Source organism: Bos mutus, chromosome 27 (assembly GCF_027580195.1).
Source record: "Bos mutus isolate GX-2022 chromosome 27, NWIPB_WYAK_1.1, whole genome shotgun sequence".
Taxonomy (NCBI): Eukaryota; Metazoa; Chordata; class Mammalia; order Artiodactyla; family Bovidae; genus Bos; species Bos mutus.
In genome coordinates, this window is record NC_091643.1 from 18522625 (window position 1) to 18546066 (window position 23442).

The 23442-nt window shown below is 40.9% G+C and overlaps 1 protein-coding gene across 10 annotated transcripts in view; it reads left to right on the forward strand.

The window, feature by feature from the left end:
* The first annotated feature begins 1212 nt into the window (after window positions 1-1212).
* The window catches only part of TEX15 (testis expressed 15, meiosis and synapsis associated), a 78131-nt gene continuing 55901 nt past the window's right edge, over window positions 1213-23442 (forward strand). For 3 of the 10 annotated variants that reach the window (XM_070364163.1, XM_070364164.1, XM_070364169.1), the window contains exon 1: window positions 1795-2003. In XM_070364163.1, coding sequence (XP_070220264.1) covers window positions 1941-2003 — 63 coding nt within the window. In that variant the 5' untranslated portion in view covers window positions 1795-1940. Of the gene's footprint in view, window positions 1327-1794; window positions 2004-2481; window positions 2568-5468; window positions 5511-15607; window positions 15666-23442 lie in introns of those variants that run through there. The other 7 variants (XM_070364165.1, XM_070364171.1, XM_070364167.1 and 4 more) reach the window with 7 other exon arrangements.

Genomic DNA, 23442 nt, shown 5'->3' on the forward strand with positions numbered 1-23442 from the left:
TGTGAGAATTTTGCCCAGACCCTTTCCCAGTAACATACATCCTGGGATGACATCAGCATGAGAATAGCCAGAAGGAACAGCTTAATCCAGAGCTCAAGGCTGTGGAAGTTTTCCCTAGGCCTTCTCCAGTAATGTTCATCCAAAGCTCAAAAAAGACACGTCCTTGAACAAGAGATACTGCTGCCTACAAGCCCTACTTATCTAAGGCAAAAGAATGTGAAGAAGAATGAATGTTCACCTCCTCCTTAAAGGGGACTTAGGCTTGGATTCCTTATCAACCTGCCGAGGTTAACTCTCTCAGCATCATTTGGGTTCCCTGTTCCAAAATGAATAGAGAAGGATGGTGCAGGCCTGCGAATGGAAAGTTAAGTTTAAGTGACTGGACTGGAGTAGCTAGATTCTATGATCTAGATAATCCTTAAATCTGGCTATAATAGGCCATGCTATAATTAATGCAAGAAGTCTTTAAAATCTTGTCATTTTCATCCCTCAAACTTGTTCTGAAGTGTTTGCTACCTCCAAGCACAAGCTTCAGCTAAGGCAGTTGGTCTTTAGCTATCTAACAAACACTGTTTTTCAAAAACTTTTTGAATTACAGTCATCAAAAATGTACCAGAATGGCCCCTTCTGCGGATGCCTGGAAACTTTTTTTCACAGTGCCCACTCTACTCAGTTTTGTGGAAGAGAACCCAGGCCCCCAACAGAGTGGAAAGGACGCCAGTAGCAGGCATAGACCATTTAGCCATTTGACAGAATGATCTTTATTTAAGGTCTACTGTGTGCTTCCCTGGTGGCTCAGACTGTAAAGAACCCGCCCGCAATGCGGGAGACCTGGGTTCGATCCCTGGGTTGGGAAGATCCCCTGAAGACGGGCATGGCAACCCACTCCAGTCTTCTTGCTGGGAGAATCCCGTGGCCAGAGGAGCCTGGGGCGGGTGGGAAAGCGGGGGCGGCTACAATCCATAGGGGTCTCAAAGAGTTCAACAGACTAAGCGACTTTCACTTCACTTTCACATGTACAAATAGCGTATGTGGTGAACACTCTTTTCACGTTGGGACACTGAACCCATGCTCAGGATCCAATCGCCCCCTCCCCCCACCCCCATCCTCAGATTCCGCCCCCCAAGGCCGCCGGCTCCTGTCTGCGCAGGCTCAGAAGTGACATCTTCGGGGCAGACTCCTCCGCGTGCGTACGTACACGTGTCTGAGAAGCGCCCGCTTCCTTCCTGAAGCTTCTTCGGCTGCAGGTTGGTGGAAGTTCTGTATCGGCTGTATCGCCTCGAAAATTTGGATTCTGAAGAACTGGCCGGGCAAAGGATGCTCAAGGTTTGTGGGGCAAATGTGGCGTTTGCGGAGAGGCGATTTAGAAGCCAGCAAGGTGCCAGGTTGAATTCAAGAGAGAATGTTAAATTATCACGAAGTTCAGCATTTGGACCCAAAGGTGGGGCCTGCGAGGGGAGTGAAAGCCCCGATGCCTAAAGTGAACTTTTAGCTTCTCTTGGGTGACGCTGAGGCAGCGGGAGGGGGAAGCCCCATAGCTCGGACGCGGCCTCGCCCGCGCCGGGAGACCCGCGGTTCTCTGTCGCCCGAAAGCAGTGAAGAGCGCATGGAATCCTGCGGGCCTTCGGAAGGAAGCCACTCGGCGTTCTTTGCGGGCCGCAGAGGCTGAAGTGGGGGATGGGTGGCTGGGGATTGTTTCGGGGGGGTGGAGGGCGGCATCCTGGGGGCGGGGCTGGGGCCGCTCTGGTGGGCGTGGCTTCTCCGGGCCCGGCCGCCCCCTCAGGTTCACAGGCCGCCCGCGGCTGCGGAGCGCGAAACGCCGAAAGCCGCCGGGGTGACGGCTGCTCTCGAGGCGGCGCCCCGAGGCGCTGAGCCGCCCGGGCCGCTTGGGCCGTCCGCGCGCCGCGTCGCCTCGGGGCAGAGCCCGCGCTCTCCGGACGATGCCCGCCGGCGCTGGCCCTCCGCTGTCTCGCTGCAGGAGCGGGTGGACTTGGGGCGCTCGGGTAGGCGAGGGCGGCTCGGGAGCGGGGCGCGAAGGGTGTTCGGGCACCAGCGAGGGGTGAGCAGCCCCGCCGGGCGGGCGGACCTAACGCGCCCGGCCATGCGGCCGCCGCGTGTCCCGAGCGATGCGGCCGTTGTAAGGGCTGGGTGGAGTGTTTGCGAGGCTGCTGTGTCGTCGGTAGTTCTTGACTTCTTCATTCAGTTCTCTGAACTTCGTGAAACGCCTAAGATGCGACGGTGGTGTGGGTGCAAAAACGTCTCCCGACTGCCAGGTAGTTAAGTTTGAGCCATTTCCTAAACTCGCGCCCACTTAGATCTTTCAAGGCGGTTTCCATCCTTCCCTTGCTTAGGGTTGAATTTTCTCCATTTGTTTGGAATGCTCAGTATTCCACTTAGTTTCTCAGTATTTATTTGATGTACTTGGCCGCCGTCATGGCTGTGTGGAAAGAAACGACTTAGTAATGATTATTGATGTTACAGAAAATCGGCTGAGGTTGTTGGTAACTGCAAGTTCCCTCAAATTTTCAAAATTGTGGATTCCAAGTGCGATGTGAAGCATCCTAACTGTGAGTGCATTATTCGCTTTTGGGAGCGACAGATGAATATGGGACTGTTTCAAAGTACGAAGTCAGAGTGGCACAAAATTAAAACTTAAGTTTTTGAATTCTCCTTTCGACAGTGTGTCGTGTATGTTTAGAGGGAATAGAAGTAGTACAGGCTTTAAATGTCTTTGAGTTCACATTTAGAAAACTGTTAATTTCTAATTTCGTTTATGAGATATTCTTAAAAAGTTTTAGGCTTCATTCAAAAGATATTGTTGATTGGAAAGGAGGGTACCGTTTTGCCATTTGAGGCCCAAGGGGACTAGAGGAGTGAAGTCAGAATTTAGAAACATTTTCGATACTGGGTCATTGCTCAGTTTCTTAAAAGCTTTCAAGTAAAACAAAAACAAGTCTGCTTTATTGCAGATGCTTAAATAGCCGAACCTTACTGAAACATAAAGATGTCAAAATTTGGAGAGAATGCTCAAGTATCTTGAATACCCATGCACATTTTCTTTTTAAAAAACATATGGAAGAATTCATATGACTAGGGGGAAAAAATAGGAATTATCTGTAGAGTTCAGTTGTTGAACAATGAGAAAAAAATAGCATAACTCTTGTTTACATTTTCTGGAATTTTTAATAGTGGCTAGTGATAATTTCAATTTTAGTAGAATTTTAGCCGTTTTTTACTTTTATCATTTAATGTTAATGTTTTTACCACTTTGCAGTATATACATATGGAATGTTGTACACCTGAAAGTGATATGTCAATTATAGCTCAATGTATGTCAAGAATATGTAAAAATTACTTTATAGAACCAGTAAAATATAATTATAGTACTTTTGTTAATAAAAAATATTGTTGTACTTTTACTCAATGACAAGTTATATGAGAATCACTTTTTCTGAGTACAACTAGTGTACATGGGCACTTTTAAGTTATAAAATTATGTTTTATTATGCTGAAGGCATGGACATAAGTTTGGGTAAACTTCAGGAGTTGGTGATGGACAGGGAGGCCTGGCGTGCTGCAATTCATGGGGTCACAGAGTCGGACTCGACTGAACTACTGAACTGAACTGAACTGATCCTGAAGGCTATCATAATGTGGGCTTCCCAGTGGTAAAGAATACACCTGCCAATGCAAGAGACAGGGGTTCTATCCCTTGGTCGGGAAGATACCCAGGAGAAGAAAGTGGCAACCCACTCCATCCCAAGAAAGATGGATGTGGAAGCCTGGCGGGCTACAGTCCACGGGGTTGCAAGAGTCGGCCAGGACTTAGGGGCTAAACAACAATAATCATACTGTACTTGGGTTGCAAAATCTTAAGTTTGGGAAAATAGTCACCATTTTCACAGTGCTTAATTTTAGAAAACTGGCAATTATGATTTTTTGGTAAGCATACTACTTTGGTCTGCTTTTCTGTGTTCCTGTTTCCTTTCTCATTTATTTAGAAATATCTGTACTTTATTGATGGAGAAGGCAATGGCACCCCACTCTAGTACTCCTGTCTGGAAAATCCCATGGACAGAGGAGCCTGGTAGGCTGCAGTCCATGGGGTCGCTGAGGGTCGGACACGACTGAGCGTCTTCACTTTCCCTTTTCACTTTCATGCATTGGAGAAGGAAATGGCAACCCACTCCAGTGTTCTTGCCTGGAGAATCCCAGGGACGGGGGAGCCTGGTGGGCTGCCGTTTATGGGGTCGCACAGAGTCGGACACGACTGACGTGACTTAGCAGCAGCAGCAGGACTTTATTGAAGGATGATTTAGAGGGTTTGAAGTACCTGCACTTTTTCTATTGGATCACAAACCGTGATTGTGTTGCAGAGTTGGAATTGCTTTCCCTCTAAATCTTTGTTTGATTCTATTCATATTTTGTTGCTTATACTTATTATTTAAAAAAGTGATTTTTTTGGTCCAACAATTATTTCCAGAGCAGCCGTATTTTATTTGTTGATCTGATGTGTCTGTAAGTGATGTTCTTGGGTGGTTGGTTTTTACTTTGTAATGCTTTGGTTTTTAAAATTAGTCAAGTAGTAGAGTTAGATTGTCAGAACTTCTATGGAGATGTCTCTGTTTTACATGGTTAGGAAAAGCGGCACAACAAGTTAAGCGAAGTTTAGGAAATTTTAAACACATGCATAGAGAAAACTCGATTGCTTTAATGAGCAGTTTTGCTGGTAAAGATCGTCCCTGAGGTCTGGGAGCAACTCTGTATGCCTGAAGTCTGTAATCCACATAATGCAAAGCCTTTGTAATTACAGCACTTCAACACTAATGATAGCTGCTCCTGAGGGTCTGTCTTTAATTGCAACAGCTGAGACTCTGGCAAAGCTCTTGCTGTGGCTTTCAGCAGTGCGGCTGTGAATACATATCAACGGTTCAGTCCTTATCAGAACCTAAGTTTCCTTTTTGGATAGCTTTGGTAGTGCTTATTAGACCCTAGGTATACAAAAATTTTTTTTTGATTTTTAAGTGTCTTCAAGAGGTTTACTGTAATTCAACTTGAGAATTTTGAGGACAATAATGCGTGGTGGCTCAGATGGTAAAGAATCTGCCTGCTATGCAGGAGGCCTGGGTTCTATCCCTTGGTTGGGAAGATCCCCTGGAGAAGGGAATGGCAACCCACTCCAGTATTCTTGCCTGGAGAATCCCACAGACGGAGGAGCCTGGCCGCCTATGTGGGCAAGTCCATGTGGTCGCAAAGAGTCAGACTTGGCTGAGTGACTAACACACTTTGAATATAATAGAGAAAATCACTGGTTTGAGGGTCTAGCTTCCGGATAGAAATCGCAAACCTCCCAGGTGAGCACGTACTCCTCAAGTGGGGGAAACACTTTCCTTTTGCTGATGAGGATGAAGTGGCATTTCCTTTACAGTTTTTTAAGCATAAGCTTATTAGTGCTGGTATATTTACAGGTTGAACAGCAAAACTGCGAAGTGTGGGGGTAATGAAAATGGGTAAGTGGCATTTTTTATATTAAATCAGCAGGTACCATTGTAATTGTCTCATTTAAAAGTTTTAAACTTGGGATACACGGACTTCAGATACTGGATGCTTGGGGCTAGTGCACTGGGACGACCCAGAGGGATGGTATGGGGAGGGAGGAGGGAGGAGGGTTTAGGATGGGGAACACATGTATACCTGTGGCGGATTCATTTTTATATTTGGCAAAACTAATACAATTATGTAAAGTTTAAAAATAAAATTTAAATAAATAAATAAATAAAAGTTTTAAACTTGGGATACACGGACTTCATTGAGTACAGAAGTTCCTAATTCTTTGCCAAAAAAAGAGTGAATTGTGTTCATTTTTTGGTGGAGAAGATATATAGCTTAATAGACTTTCTAAAGAGTGTGAGACTCCCTCCTCCCAAAATAAATTTAGCAGTGAACTTGAGAGAGGGTATTTTCAGAACACATTTTCAGTTTTATAAACTGAAATAGCTAGTTGGTAGCAGAGCAGGAACCTCAAGCCTAGGCTTTTGACCGCCAATCCTTTGTTTTTCCCATTAATCCACATTTATTGCACCTTCTGTGGCCTCTTGTTTTGATAAGGGTGTTCTGTACTCTGACTTACAAGTAAAGCCTTGTTTAGAGAGATCTTTAAAGCTCACATAAGCATTTTAATGCTTGATCTTAACAGAAACTATGAGCAAAAAATGAATGATCATTCGTAAAGGAAGATACGAACAAACACTTGCTAATATAGATGAAAACATTACCACTCCTTGTGCCATTAATAATTGAACAAGTCCAAAAGGGACAAAGCTTTTGTAAAGTCAGATTCTTTGTTAGTAGAATTACATATTGTAGTGGTGGTCAGGGAAGTCTGTAAGCCCTTTTGACCTTGAAATGACAATCTTATTTAAAGTTTATACATCCCTTAGATTCTGTGGGGTGTGTTTGTATGGTATCATATTTTGCCGGGGAATAGGAAGTAACTTCAATTAACACATTTTAAACATTCCACAAATCCATCTCTCTGTTTCTAGAAGACCCAGATTTTGTGTTTGCAGGCATCTTTCAAGCCCCATCCAGTCAATTAAACTAAGTATTTTAGTTTCTTCAAATACTTTGTGCTTATCTATCTGAGGCATTTAGCTCCTAAAAATTCTTGTTCTTTCTTAAGGCTAAAAAGAGCATAGGGCTTCACAGGTTGATAAATAATGTAACTAGATGAAAAAGGATGGAGGAATGTTAGATGTTTAATATTAAACTGTAAGGATTAAAAAATTAAACTTCTTTATGTGATTTAAATATACACCAGTAATAGCCAGCACTTACAGAGCACTTTCGGAGAAGGCAATGGCACCCCACTCCAGTACTCCTGCCTGGAAAATCCCATGGACGGAGGAGCCTGGTGGGCTGCAGTCCATGGGGTCGCTGAGGGTCGGACACGACTGAGCGACTTCACTTTCACTTTTCACTTTCATGCATTGGAGAAGGAAATGGTCACCCACTCCAGTGTTCTTGCTTGGAGAATCCCAGGGATGGGGAAGCCTGGTGGGCTGCCGTCTATGGGGTCACACAGAGTCGGACATGACTGAAGTGACTTAGCAGCAGCATAGAGCACTTTACTATAAAGCAATCATTTTTCTGTGTTGCATATGTTAATTCAGTTAACCAGTACAATAGGAGAGTGTTGATTAACTGGATTAACTTACTGAGTATTTTTTAGTAATTTTTATTTACATATTTTTGTCTGTGCTGGGTCTGTGTTGCCACATGGGCTTTTTTCCCTCCAGCTGGGGCTGGTGGAGGCTACTCTCCAGTTGTGGCGTGTGGGCTTCTCGTTGGAGTGGCTTCTCCTGTGTAGCACTGACTCTAGGTCTGAGGGCTCAGTAAGTAGTTCGGGCCCCCGGGCTCTGAAGCACAGTAATCCTAGCACATGGGCTTAGTCGCTCCATGGCCCGTGGGATCTTCCCTGATCAGAGATGAAACCTGTGTCTCCTGTATTGGCAAACAGATTCTTTACCACTGAGTCACCAGGGCAGCCCCTGAATAGATACTAATTTTCCTATTTTTATATATGAAGAAGCTCAGGCACAGAGAGCTTTAGGTTAAGTGGTCCAAAGTTGCGCAGTTAGGAAGAGGCAGAACAGGATTTTGAACCAGGTGATCTGGCTTTACCAAACTGATGCTAAAAATATATTTATTGCTGATCTAGGGCATAAGTTAAATAATAATCTCTTTAAAACAATCTGTAGGAACTATTTATGCTAATTTTTTTAAAGAATTATTTGCTACAACTTTGCTGAGTCTGAAGAAAAGCTAATAGCACATGATTCTGTTTTGGTCACTGTGGTATTTATGGACTATCCAAAAGTGGGACTGAAAGTCTAGCAAAAGGATAACATCACAGAAGTCAGGAAAGCTGATCCAAGTTCACTTCACTTCTCTGCCTGAGGTGCTACGACTTGCATTCTAGTTCCTTTTTTCTGGGAACTGGATAATATGCGAGGTTTGCCTACAGGTTTCTTTGAAGCCTTTTAAGTTTCTAGTTTGTCTGTGTCTATGTCTGTCTCCCCTCTCCTCACTGGTAACTACTTGTTTGTTCTTTTTATATTAAAATCTGTTCTGATGTTAGTAAGGGTGCACATTTTATTAGTTTGTTGCTAAGGTGAAAGAATATTGGATAATTGCTGGTTCTCAAATTTAAACATGGGAAAAAGATTAATTTTTAAATGAATGGTTTGCCTCTTTCATGAGAACGATGGATAATTAAATAAATTCATTTAGAAGTTATAATTGTGTATTAGTGTTTTCTGGACATGACTCCATTACAAATATACATAGTTTAGTATTAACTATTAAAAAAAATTTTTTTACCTGATGTTTTACGTTTACATTCAGTGGACCATATTAGGTGAATATGATTGGTGGCTGTATTTTCCATACCAAGATATGTAGCAAATTAAATTACTGTTGAATTCTTTGGACCAATAAAGAAAGATAGCTTACTATTCTTAAACAAGAGGAACATCTTGAATAGCAAGAATGATTCAGTGCACAGTTCATTGATCTTAGAGGGCAGTCTGAAGAATCTCTTGGTTTTTAACTAGAAAACAGGCCAGTGCAGGAAGAAAAGTTGATTCAGCATTGGTTCAGTTCTAGTTAGATACTTACCAAGGGATGCCTCATATCTAGGTATCTTTTCTACATAAATAAAAATGAATTGTGTGGGGATCTTCCCAGGTGGTCCAGTGGTTAAGACTCTGCCTTCCAATGCAGGATAGTCGGGTTCAATCCCTGGTCAGGGAACTGAGATCCCACGTGTCACCAGGGCAACTAAGCCCACGTGCCACAGCTGAGCTCCCATGCAGCCAAATAAATGAATATTAAACAAAAAGAATTGTGTGGATTTTGGAGCTGACCAATTTTAGAGATTATTTTGTTGTTAGAGAAAGTAACTAATAATCTTTCTACCAGGATTATAGGATGCTTTTATTGTTATTTCTCTTCCAAGGTGTTTTTTTTTTTTTTTTCAGCCTCTTGGAAATTGTATGTCATTATCATTAGTCATCTGATTATTACTTCGTATTTCCCTAATGTCTTTTAAAAAGTCTCATAGCCACAATAGATTACCTACTAATTTTAATCCCTGTGCTTTTCAACAATTCCCTGACTCCTCTTACAAATAATTTCCAGGCACTCATCTTCCACAGTCTGGTAACACAACTTACATATTTTACACTTTTCAGCAAAACATCTACTTTCTAGGACTTCGACTAAGCACTCATCTCTCTTCTTGTTTCTGCATAGAGGGGACAAGAAGTAACTTTAAGCAGGCAAGGTGGCAACTTTCTAGCTGTTGTCATTGACTTTTCACTGTGTTTACAATACAGTGTGTTTCAGTATCTTAGAGGAAGGCATTTTTATATTTAATACTTGGAGTCACTAATAGTAACAGTTACTCCCAAGTTGTATTTATCTATAAATATTATAAAACAAGGTTGATATGGAGGATAAGGGTAAATAATCCAGTTAGGTAATCCAGGTTATTTTCCTTGTTATGCAGTAGGTTTCAAGTTAACATTTGCTAATTTACTCCCTAGTCGAATGATTCTGTTTGGGTCGAGCCAGTCAGAATTTGGCATTTGAGAAGATTGAAGGAAGGACTAAGGACTGGAGGATTGAGTTAGTGAAAGTCGGTCTGTTTTCTCACCTTTGTAGCCAGAATGACTTTGACCTCTTTGTGGAACTTGATCTATTTTTCTCAAAGCTTCTAGACTCTAAAGGGAAAGGAACCAGGGGACTCCTAAGCCTTGGGGACTACTTAACTTTAATTATTCTCCTGTTGAAAAGCAGCTGAACTGGAAGTGCTCTTTCCCCATAGCCCAGGCTCTTGGGATAGTCTTTAAAGCATGTAAATTACTTCTAACTTTACTCTCATTTGACTGCATATAATTAGGTAGATACAGGATTTTCCTTGGGCCCGAAGGGAGAGCCTGCCTCAAATTTTTAGAGAAGTCCATCCGTATAATACAGAATATTAAAACAAGATTTGGATTTCTGCATCACAATTATGGAAATATTTGAGGACCAGTTTTTGCTTCTACTTTAGGAAATCCCTCATATTGGAGATTTATTGATCCAACATAGACAGCTGATCACAGTTTATCATGATAAAATTGCTTAAAAGGTAATCTCTTTCTTGCCTATTATCTTTGCCCTGAGGGCAACAGACTAAATCTGAGCAATAAATATAATTGAAATAAGTCTTGAGGAATGTACTGGTAATCCCTAGACTTTTCCTACGTGGAATGCCCACATTTTTTTGTGCCTGATCATCTAGATTGGGGGTTCTCAAAATGTGGTTCCTGGGCCATCAGCATCACCTGGGTATTTATTAGAAGTAAAAAATTGGGGGCCTCAGAATACTGAGGTTGGAAACTCCAGAGATGGGACCTAGGAATCCGTTTTAATAAGCCCTCTAGGTGATTCTGATAAATGTTAAAAGTTTGAGAATCACTGATTCTAGATCATCTGGGATAAACCAAGGTTTTTTTTGCTTTGCTAGTCCATTGCTTTCAATCTATATACCTTATTACTCATGTGGGTATTACTGTCTAGGTGTACTCCCAGAATAGACAGCCTGTTATTAGTAATACACTGAATAGTACCCAGGATAGAATTGTTGGTGGATTTCAGAGTTCTTCTCTACTTCCTTGTCTTTCCTTCTTGGTAAGTGCCTGGAACAAAGTAGCTGCTTGTTAAATACTGGTTAAATGAATAATTGCCTCCCTTCCCTTCCCCCAAAACAAAACCACATTCTTATAAAATTTCTTTTGGATTCATCCTTTGCAGGAGCGTTAAGTCTGAAAGTGAGGTTCCCAGTTAAGAGCATTTCTTTCACCTAATAGTGATATCGGTTAAGAGACTGCTAACACTAAAAAGAAGAAAGAAAACAATGGTTCTTATGTAGCTGATTGGATGCTTTCCTCAGCATTATCTATCAGTAGATCTCAAATTTAGCTTAGATCAGAATCACCTGGAGAACTTGTCGAGTCACGGATTGCTGGGCCCAGCTCCAAGAGTTTCTGATTAATAGGTCTAGGATCCAGCCAGAAGGTTTTCATTGCCTGTAAATTTCCAGGTGATACTGACGCTGCTGGTCTCGGGACTGTAATTTGAGAACTGCTGCCTTTAGTTCTCCAAGATTAGAAATATAGGTCATTTCATGCATGTGAATATTAGTTCCTGGTGTTTGCGTAGCCAGTGATCTGTAATTGGAAAGTACATGTACTTGGCTAACAAACTTACTGAATAGTGTTTTTCCCCCAAAGGTGTTGTTAAGATCTTTTGTCTCAACACAAGACTTTCTTTTTTTCAGACTTCTTTAAAAACTATTTTAAAACTCATCTGCTTAGATAATTGAACTTAATTGACTGAAATAGATTCTTTACCCAAATCTTGCCACACTGATCATTTCTCTACTTTTCATCTAAAGCTTGGTTGAGAGTTTAGCTACACTACTCCATGGTATTTCTCGTTGGCATCCATTTGGTTTGGCCCAGCAGCCTGCAGTGACCTTAAACTGACACTCGCCCCCTCAAGCAAGTGCATACCCTGCATAGTGACACTCAGGAACATGCGGGTTTCTGACAGGACTGCTAGTCAGCTGTGCCCTCTCCCTCCCACTGCCTTGCCCTTCTGTGCCCATGTGGCTTACCAAAACCCTGGTCATTTGGTTTCAGTTTATCAGTATAGGCTTAACCCAGGAAGCCCAAAGCACTTCAGTTCAGTTCAGTTCAGTTCAGTCGCTCAGTCGTGTCCAACTCTCTCTGACCCCATGAACTGCAGCACGCCAGGCCTCCCTGTCCATCACCAACTCCTGGAGTCCACCCAAACCTATTCCATTGAGTTGGTGATGCCATCCAGCCATCTCATCCTCTGTCGTCCCCTTCTCCTCCTGTCCTCAGTCTTTGCCAGCATCAGGGTCTTCTCCAATGAGTCAGCTCTCCGCGCTTCACACAGACACTAAGAAAGGCTTGTGCCTCAGGTCTTGTCTCTGTCTGCTCTCTGCCTTGACCTCCCCTTGTGGTTCCTTAAGGCTTGTCAAGTACTTCCTCTGGGACTTGTGAAGAATGAACTAACTTCTTTCTTTCATTTCCTCTTGTGATCTGTTGTTGAACCTTGGCTTACCACCCAGCTCCCTGTGCTCCACTTAATGTGTTAATGTGACAAATTCATAACACACTTACTAATTTTCCAGTGTAATTTTATACCCAAACATGTGTTGGTTGTTTATATTCTGGAGTCCATATTTATTTCTCTGTTTTCTGTTCTCTAATACAACTTCCCAAAGAATGGGAAAGTTGACATTTCTTTCATTTGGATTTTTTCCCACAGCTAAACACAATTTTCTAGTATTATAGCATCTCCTGAAATAGATTAAAATGAGGTGAAACTGAGCCTTTTTCCCCCAAATCTTTTATAAGATATTTTTTTCTTGCTAAATTGTTCTAAAGAAAAAATCTCAAAAGAGCTCAGTGAATACAGAATTCTTAAGTTCATTGTTATTGGTTGTTTTTTGTTTGCTTGTTTGTTTTTTGTTTGTATGTAGGCTCTCAGTTCCCCAACCAGGAGTTGAACTCAGGCCCTCAGCAGTGAGACCTGAGTCCTAACCTTGGACCTCCGGGGAATCTCAAGAATTAAGTTTAATAGAGACCTTAGTTAGGTGTTTTAGCCATACCCATTCAAATCAAATGCATACATTCTCTGCAGATTCAAGTCAGAGTTTCTATACTAGATAGCTTGTAGTAGAGAAAAAAAGTCTTGAAGACACTTTTGTTAATAGTTTTTCTCTTAATAGACTGTCTCCCATGAATTTGTGGAAAGGCTTACCAGATCCCTACCATCTTTGTAAAAACCTGTGGTTGATGTTGCTCTGTAATTTCACTGTCTCCATACCAGTATTTTCTTGTTCCAGGGGTTTGTTTGCCACTCTTTTACCCTTCCAGAAAGTCTGGGACAACTCTGTGCAAAAATCATTATGTTAACATCCTTCCTTAAACAACTTTCATGATCAAATTAAAAGAAAATTGGAAATGTTTACTTCCTCATACATATGTACTTTTTAGACATGCCAGTCATATTAATTTACAAGTTTGCTTCAGCTTCTTACTGTTGTACTGACTTAGCAATTATATTTTAACTTACTGTAATTATAGTAGGTAAACATATGCTACTAATCATTAACTCCAAAATGCACATATCCATATAAGTATTACTAAACATTTCATACCATTTTTTATATTCTTATGTGACTGCCAGCTCACACTATAGGATAAACCATCACTATCAGATTGCTCGGAATTTCTGTTACCTAGATTATTTAGCATTTCATTTTACGCACCAGACTCTCATCCTTATTGCCTTGATACTTCATGACTACTCAAGGGCTTCCTAGATAGCTGAAATGGTAAGAATCTGCCTGCAGTGTGGGAGACCTGAGTTTGATCCCTGGGTTAAGAAGATCCCCTGGAGCAGGGAATGGCAACCCACTCCACTATTCTTGCCTGGAGAATTCCATGGACAGAGGAGCCTGGCGAACTATAGTCTATGGGGTCACAAAGAGTCGGTCGGACATGACTGAGCGACTAACACTTTAACTTTCCTGATTACGCTTACCCTTGATTATTTGTATTCTCTCCTTTTGTTTGGGCTTCCCTTGTGGTTCAGTTGGTAAAGAATCCGCCCGAAATGTGGGAGACCTGGGTTGAATCCCTGGGTTGGGAAGATCCCCTGGAGAAGGGAATGGCTACCCACTCCAGTATTCTGGCTTGGAGAATTCCAAGGACTGTACAGTCCATAGGGTCACAAAGAGTCAAACACAACTGAGCGACTTTTGTTTTCACCTTTTCTTTATTTGGGTCTCTTGGGCAGTGACACTTAATTAAAGCAATTGGGTGAAACATAGGCAATAAATTCAGTAAAGGGTAAAATTTTCTGTTTATATACTGAGTTTTAAAATGTGTAGTAATGGGGAATTCCCTGGTGGTCCAGTGGTTAGGACTTGGCATTTCCACAGCAATGGACCTGGGTTTGATCCCTGGTTGGGAAACTAAGATCCCACAAACCACATATTGCAGCCAAAAAAAATTAAAGTGTGTGGTCATGATTTTTTCAAAAAGGGATCTATGGTGTCTGTTTTAAATACATTTTTATATTCTTGAATGTTTAATTTGGTGAAAGAAAAAAATGTAGATTTTAAAGTTAGTCAAAAATTTTGCTGGATGTTTTCACCATGGAAAGATACCATGTCTTAGAGAGGGCTTCCCTAGTGGCTCAGTTGGTAAAGAATATGCCAGCAGTTCATGAGACCCAGGTTCAATCTCTGGATCAGGAACATCCCTTGGAGAAGAGAATGGCAACCCATTAGAGAATATGTAGCATGGACCCATACTAATGTATGGATTAGTGATGTGTAGCTACTACCATTTCAGTTCAGTTCAGTTGCTCAGTCGTGTCAGACTCTTTGCGACCCCATGAATCACAGCACACCAAGCCCCCCTGTCCATCACCATCTCCCGGAGTTCACTCAAACTCACTTCCATCGAGTCGGTGATGCCATCCAGCCATCTCATCCTCTGTCGTCCCCTTTTCCTCCTGCTCCCGATCCCTCCCAGCATCAGAGTCTTTTCCAGTGAGTCAATTCTTTGCGTGAGGTGGCCAAAGGACTGGAGTTTCAGCTTTAGCATCCGTCCTTCCAATGAACACCCAGGGCTGATCTCCTTTAGAATGGACTGGTTGGATCTCCTTGTAGTCCAAGGGACTCTTAAGAGTCTTCTCCAACACCACAGTTCAAAAGCATCAATTTTTCAGCACTCAGCTTTCTTTATGGTCCAACTCTCACATCCATACATGACTACTGGAAAAACCATACCCTTGACTAGACGGACCTTTGTTGGCAAAGTAATGTCTCTGCTTTTCAATATGCTATCTAATCAGTAGTATTATCCTGAAATCCAAGCATAAGTTGGTATTTCATAGTAAGGGCATAAATAGTATTATCTTGAAATTAGGATTTAAATGCCTCTAGAAAGAAATTTAAGAACTGGTTGAGATAATGTAGTAGTTTAGAATCCAGACATCAGGCCTGGACTTGAAAACCAACTTCACAGTTGGGTAACCTTAGGCAAGTATTTTAACTTTCTGAGTGTCTGTTTTCTCAGCAGGAAAATGGGAATAATACTACAACCAGTGGAAATTGTATGAGATACTGTATCTAAAATACCTACACAGAGCACAGCGTGTATCACAACTGTTCACAGTGACTGTTAACTACAGTTGTGACATAAAACTATCTATGTTATTTAGTGTTTTGTGCTGTTTGTAAAAATCCAAGGGCCAGCTCATCTGTTGTCGCAGTGTCGTTTTCCCTACTAGGTGGCTGGTGGTGAGGTGATTCTGAAAAGCAGGTGAGAATGTACTGAAGGGCAGAGAGAGACTTAGTGGGGAAAGACGAACAAGGGAGGAGAAGAGGCTGCAAGGGTCTCAGAGAGAAGACACTGAGACATGCAGAACATCAACCCCTCTTCTCCCCAAACAGGAGTGAAAGGCAAGCAGAAACCAGAAGGAAAAAAGTGAATGAAGAGGACAATGAAGAGGTGAGTCTGGAAGGAGTTTATGACTGTAGTTCTCTACATATTTCTTTCTTTTTTTTTTTTTTTTGTAGATACCCCTTTGTCATTTTTCATGTATGAACTGAGTCTCAATCATAACCATATGATGGTAAATTCCATTGAAGAGTGATAAGTGTTTCAAATAACGGCTTCACTACTGCTATTACTTTTAATACTGTATCTACTTTTTTGAACCCACTTGGGTAATTGGCAATAAAAAAAGATACCTGAAGTTGGAATATGTTAAAGTTTATACGCATTTATCTTTTGCAGTAAATATTTATTGGGTACTTATTTTGTAAGGAACTATAGTTGGTGCTAGAGATAGAAAAATGGGTAAATTGTAGTTCAGTGGAGAAGACTGGCCCATACAAAAATAACTTTAATTAGCAAAGATACACATTTTTTAATAAGTTGGAAAGTCAGGTCAGTATGCAAATATCACTTGGAAGATTTGTGGTATTCAAGGTTTGGAACTGTCTTTTGAATCAGAATATAAGCAGAATAAGAAATTTAGTTCTTTTGCATCCAGATTTTTTCTATTTTTACATATTTTTAATCAAAAATGGTATCGCCACATTTCATCACCCACATATTAATCAGATGGGGTTTAAGTGATATTTAGTTGATTCTAAAAACAAAACATCTCAGATGATGGAAATTGAACCAACTGTTCACATTTAAAAACTAAAAAAGTGCCATAGTCATAGACGGAAGTACTCGAGGCAAATAAATTTTCTAAGTCACTTGAAAGTTAGAGGAGGGATCAGGGATGTTTAACTTACAAAGCTATCAAACTTTTATGGCTTTGGCTTGCATACAGTGTACAATTTCTTACATATATATGGAACTACAGGGAAGATGAAATTAAGTGGTAGAGAGAAAGGCACAGTTTATAACACAGCCTTAACCCTTCCTGAAGCACAGAGGAGAACAGTAAAGCTTAGGAACAGATATGTAGTGAGTCGCAGGATTGGGACAAGAAATCCTTGTCTGCTGATCTCTTGTTTCATGCTCAGTTGCTCAGCTGTGTCTGACTCTTTGCACCCCATGAACTATAGCCCTCCAGGCTCCTCTGTCCATGGGATTTTCCAGGCAGGGATACTGGACTGGTTAGCCATTCCCTTCTCCAGGGGATCTTCCCAACCCAGGGATCAAACCCGTGTCTCCTGCATTTCCTGCATTGGCAGGCGAATTGTTTACCACTGAGCCATGGGGGAAGCCCTCAGTCTCTTATATATTATATCATAAATACTGATGAAAAAAAATTATTTTTCAAACCAGTTTCATAAGATTTAGAAGGAAAGTGAACAGTTGGATTAAATCACGAGAATATGAGCTGTCTAGCCAGGCTACCCTCAGCTTTCTGTAACTGACTGGCAATTTAGATTTTTTCCTCATATTTCAACTGGTCAGTGATTAGTTCTGGACTTTTTTTGCGTTGTGAAAAAATTACTTTTTCAATCCTGGTAAAGTCTTCAAAACAAATCTGAGAGCTTCTCTCAGATTTTTACCTGTTAACATTCTATGTTTATTAAGGTCACTCCAAGGTAATAAGATTTTATTCTCTAAATAGTTCAAGATAATAATGTTTTACTGTACATTTCTAGAAGTTTAAAGATATAGTGTGTTCTAATGTCTGATACTTTATTTCGATAACAGCGTGCTTCCTGGGGGAAGTGGCTGATACGGGCGCTGATTTCAGAAGTATGCAATTCTGTTTGTCTAAATCTTTTAAACCTAGTGAAACAAGTGTCAGACAAGCAGAGCTGGGTCAAACAAGTAGAGCTATTCTCTTGGGAGTTTTTGGCTTTTTTTTTTTTTTTTTTTTAATCATCCTTGTTATTTTCTCCAGTGAGTACAGGTAGCTACTGGAATTACTGTGTGGTTGTTTTAAGCTTGTCTAGCTTTAGAATAATGCCCTCTGGGGAAATAGGACTCAACAGATGGCCCCTGTTCTCCAAAAGAATTTGATTATCTCCACATGGTGCCCTTTCTGAAAGACTGAGATGTGGCAGTGACAAAGTAAATATGATGAGTGGAAAGAAATGAGAAGATAGTCCTAATGGCCATTTTTAAGAAAATTAAAAGCAAAATAAAACTATTCTTGAACTTCCTTTGCTATTTTATTTCCAATTTGGGGATAACTTTATTTGAAGAGAATGGAGATGTTATAGAAAACATTTTTGATTCCATAACTTCCACCTTCCCAGGTGGTGCTAGTGGTATAAAACCTGCTTGCTAGTGCAGGAGAATTTAGAGACACAGGTTCAGTCCCTGGGTTGGAAAGATCCCCTGGAGGAGGGCACGGCAACCCACTCCAGTATTCTTCCCTGGGGAATCCCATGGACAGAGGAGCCTGGTGGGCTACAGTCCACAGGGTCACAAAGAGTTGGATATGACTGAGCGACTTAGCACACCTTCTGTGTACAAGACTGAGGGGCAGTTTAACAAAACACAACAACTTTATGATGAACATTCTGCATTTAGGCATTCCAGATGTCCTGCTCTCCTCCCAAGCTCTAAGTCACCCATTGCTAAACCTCAGGTTGAAGAAGAACTCAAGAAAGAATTAAAAATAGAACTTTCTAAGTCACTACAGTGAAATTGAGCTTTCTTGAAATACATGTGTTCACAAGGTGTTGACTTTAAACCTTTTTTTTGGCCAGCATGCTTCCCTGGTGGCTCAGACGGTAAAGCGTCTGCCTGCAGTGCGGGAGACCCAGGTTCGATTCCTGGGTCGGGAAGATCCCCTGGAGAAGGAAATGGCAATCCACTCCAGCACTCTTGCCTGGAAAATCCCATGGACGGAGGAGCCTGGTAGGCTACAGTCCATGGGGTCACAAAGAGTCAGACATGACTGAGCGACTTCACTTTCACTTTCATAGTTATTTTTAATGTCCAGAGTTTATAATTCAAGGGCCAGGGCCCAGAGCTTTCTCTTAAACTCAAGCTTTTCACCAAACCAATTATTCCTCTATCCTGACAGCCTAGAAATTAAAACATGCATTTGTAACTTAAGTCTGAAGTTAATCAGTATGTTTATCCTTCTATGTAATGTAGGACTAAAGAACATTCTTTTTTTTTTTTTTTTTTTTTTAAAGAACAGTCTTAACTCTATCCCTCTGAACTTAATATGTTAGAAAATAAAATATGAGAGTAGACCATGGAAAGGGAATTTCCAGTAACTCAAGGTATAATTAGTCTTTAACTTTTGTTACATTATCTGCCAGTTTTTTTTTCCTTGCTGAATTTACATTGTGACCCATGGTATTTCCATCTAATAGAAACAAGCCAGTCCTGCTTAAAGTGTCCCAGATGGTCTCCTTATGCATTCTTCTTAATGAAGAATTGTGTGACAACCCAGACCTTGAGTTTAAAGTAACACATTTACGTTGAAAAGCTGTTACTGTTACTGTAGTTCTTATAGTGGGCAGGTTGGAATATGGCAAGAAGAGTTCCTTTCCAGGTAAATTGTAGTGAGAAAAGATTTTTTAAACTTTGTTCATGCTTCTTTGTTTAATCCCTGTTTCTTCAAGATTTTGTTACTTAAATAAATGCACTTAGCGGTGGACACTTTTCTTTCACGTCCTAGCTTATAGTTGCTATTCTTTTAGCCTTAATTTTCTTTCATATACAAAATATTACTATTTTCTATTTAGCATTAAGTGAACTAGACAATTCCAAAAGACAAACATTGCTTATAGAGAATGTCAAGTGTATTCCAAAAACTAAATGATACATATAGCCAAATAGCAAAAGGACCTGGAACATTTATATAACAATAACAATCACCACCACAACAAAAACAAACTTTCTCCCATAATCTCAGGATGTTACCTGGATCTGTGATAACTCCTTGACATATATAAACCAAAATTCATGTTTTTTCATCAAAGTGAATACTCTTCTTCTTTCTGAAAGATGTTGTACTGTTCTTCCTAGATACTCTGATTCTTATCAAAGTTGTCACCATATTTAATGGCATAACCTTATATCTTATTTTTTAATTGAAATATAAATGATTTATAGTATTGTGTACAGCAGTAGTACATAGGTCTACAGCATAGTGATTGAGTATTTTTGCAGGTTATATTCCATAATATGTTATTACAAGTTAATGGGTATAATTTCCTGTGCTATACATTTTATCCTTGTTGCTTATCTGTCTTTGTAAGTTCAGTTGCTCAGTTGTGTTCAACTCTTTGCAACCCCATGGACTGCAGCATGCCAGGCCTCCCTGTCCATCGCTAACTCCCAGAGTTTACATAAACTCATGTCCATTGAGTTTGTGATGCCATCCAACCATCTCATCCTCTGTCGTCCCTGTCTCTTGCCTTCAATCTTTCCCAGTGTCAGGGTCTTTTTAAATGGGTCAGTTCTTCACATCAGGTGGCCAAAGAATTGGAGTTTCAGCTTCAGCATCAATCCTTCCAATAAATATTCAGGACTGCTTTCCTTTAGGATGGACTGGTTGGATCTCCTTTCAGTCCAAGAGACTGTCAAGAGTCTTCTCCAATACCACAGTTCAAAAGCATCAATTTTTCGGAGCTCAGCTTTCTTTATGGTCCAACTCTTACATCCATACATGACTACTGGAAAAAACATACCTTTGACTAGATGGGCCTTTGTCATTTAAGTAGTGTCTCTGCTTTTTAATATACTATCTAGGTTAGTCATAGCTTTTCTTCCAAGGAACAAACGTTTTTAATTTTCAAGGCTGCAGTCACCATCTGCAGTGATTTTGGAGCCCAAGAAAATAGTCTGTCACTGTTTCCACTGTTTGCCCATCTATTTGCCATGAAGTGATGGGACTGGATACCATGATCTTAGTTTTCTGAATGTTGAGCTTTAAGCCAACTTTTTCACTCTCCTCTTGCACTTTCATCAAGAGGCTCTTTAGTTCTTCTTCACTTTCTGCCATAAGAGTGATGTCACCTGCATATCTGAGGTTATTGATATTTCTCCCGGAATTGTTGAGTCCAGCTTGTGCTTTGTCCAGCCCAGCGTTTCTCATGATGTACTCTGCATGTAAGTTAAATAAGCAGGGTGACAACATACAGCCTTGATGTACTCCTTTCCCTGCTTGGAACCAGTCTGTTCTTCCGTGTCCAGTTCTAACTGTTGCTTCCTGACCTGCATACAGATTTCTCAAGAGGCACGTCAGGTGGTCTGGTATGCCCATTTCTTTCAGAATTTTCCATAGTTTATTGTGATCCACACAGTCAAAGGCTTTGGCATAGTCACTAAAGCAGAAGTAGATATTTTTTCTGGAACTCTCTTGCTTTTTTGATGATCCAGCAGATGTTGGCAATTTGATCTCTGGTTCCCCTGCCTTTTCTAAATCCAGCTTGAACATCTGGAAGTTCACGGTTCATGTACTGTTGAAGCCTGCCTTGGAGAATGTTGAGCATTACATTGCTAACGTGTGAGATGAGAGCAATTGTGTGGTAGTTTGAGCATTCTTTGGCATTGCCTTTCTTTGGGATTGGAATGAAAGCTCATCTTTTCCAGTCCTGTGGCCACTGCTGAGTTTTTCAAATTTGCTGGCATATTGAGTGCAGCACTTTCACAGCATCATCTTTTAGGATTTGAATACCTAAGCTGGAATTCTGTCACCTCCATGAGCGTTGCTCATAGTGATGCTTCCTATGGCCCACTTGAGTTCTCATTCCAGGATGTCTGGCTCTAGGTTGGTAATCACACCATTGTGATTATCTGGGTCATAAAGATCTTTTTCATATAGTTCTTCTGTGTATTCTTGCCACCTCTTCTTAATATCTTCTGCTTCTGTTAGGTCCATACCGTTTCTGTCCTTTATTGTGCCCAACTTTGCATGAAATGATCCCTTGGTATCTCTAATTTTCTTGAAGAGATCTCTAGTCTTTCCCATTCTATTGTTTTTCTCTATTTCTTTTCATTGATTGCTGAGGAAGGCTTTCTTAACTCTCCTTGCTATTCTTTGGAACTCTGCATTCAAATGGGTATATCTTTCCTTTTCTCCTTTGCCTTTCACTTCTCTTCTATTCATAGGTATTTGTACAGCCTCCTCAGATAATCATTTTGCCTTTTTGCATTTCTTTTTCTTGGGGATGGTCTTGATCTCTTCCTCCTGTACAGTATCATGAACCTCTGTCCATAGTTCATCAGACACTCTATCAGATCTAATCCCTTTAACCTATTTGTCACTTCCACTGTATAATGGTAAGGGATTTGATTTAGGTCCTACCTGAATAGTCTAGTGGTTTTCCTTACCCTCTTCTATTTAAGTCTGAATTTGGCAGTAAGGAGTTCATGGTCTGAGCCACAGTCAGCTCCTGGTCTTGTTTTTACTGACTGTATAGAGCTTCTCCATCTTTCGCTGCAAAGAATATAATCAATATGATTTTGGTATTGGCCATCTGGTGATGTCCATGTGTAGAGTCTTCTCTTGTGTTGTTGGAGGAGGGTGTTTGCTATGACCAGTGCGTTCTCTTGGCAAAGCTCTGTTAGCCTTTACCCTGCTTCATTCTGTAGTCCAAGGCCAAATTTGCCTGTTACTCTAGGTATTTCTTGACTCCCTACTTTTGCATTCCAGTCCCCTAAGATGGTAAGGACATCTTTTTTGTGTGTTAGTTCTAGAAAGTCTTGTAGGTCTTCATAGAACTGTTCAACTTCAGCTTCTTCACCATTACTGGTTGGGGCATAGACTTGGATTACTGGATATTGAATGGTTTGCCTTGGAAATGAACAGAGATCATTCTGTTGTTTTTGAGATTGCATCCAAGTACTGCATTTCGGATTCTTCTGTTGCATTTCACACTCGTTTGTTGACTATGATGGCTACTCCATTTCTTCTAAGGGATTCTGGCCCACAGTAGTAGATACAGTGGTCATCTGAGTTAAATTCACTCATTCCAGTCCATTTTAGTTCGCTGATTCCTAAAATGTCAGTGTTCACTCTTGCCATCTCCTGTTTGACCATTTCCAATTTGCCTTAATTCCTGGACCTAACAGTCCAGGTTCCTATGCAGTACTGCTCTTTACAGCGTTGGACTTGCTTCCATCACCAGTCACATCCACAACTGGGTGTTGTTTTCGCTTTGGCTCTGTCTCTTCATTCTTTCTGGAGCTGTTTCTCCACTGATCTCCAGTAGCATATTGGGAAGTTCATTTTTCAGTGTCCTCTTTTTGCCTTTTTACCCCACACTGTTGATGGGGTTCTCAAGGCCAGAACACTGGAGTGGTTTGCCGTTCCCTTTTCTGTGTAGTAGTTTGTGAATCCCATAACCCTAATTTCCCCTTCTCCTTTCCCTCCCCCTTTCCCTCTCCCCTTTGGTAACCACAGGTTTGCTTTCTCTATCTGTGAGTCTTGTTTCTGTTTTGTATATACATTCATCTGTATTTTTATCAAAATATGAGCTATAGACATTTCTTAACTTTTGTTTGTAATCAAATTAATGATTATTTACAAAGTCACAGGACTGAAGGTGTATACCGAAAAGCAGTCGTCCCTTGCCCCAGTCTCTTCTGTTGCTAGTTTTACTTCCTTGGGGCTGCCAGCTTCGACTCTCAGAGTTAATCTCCTGGCCCTTCTCCACACTTAGAGACAACATGGGTTTAGTAGTATTTCTTGACTTAATCGATTACAGAAATTATCCATTGATAATTGGAATCATGCTTTAATCTTTGTAACTTGATTTGACATGTTGTTTCTATGACTGTGGTTCATTCCTTTTCACTCGTGTTGTTATTTCCTTGTATATATACTGCAACATGTTTG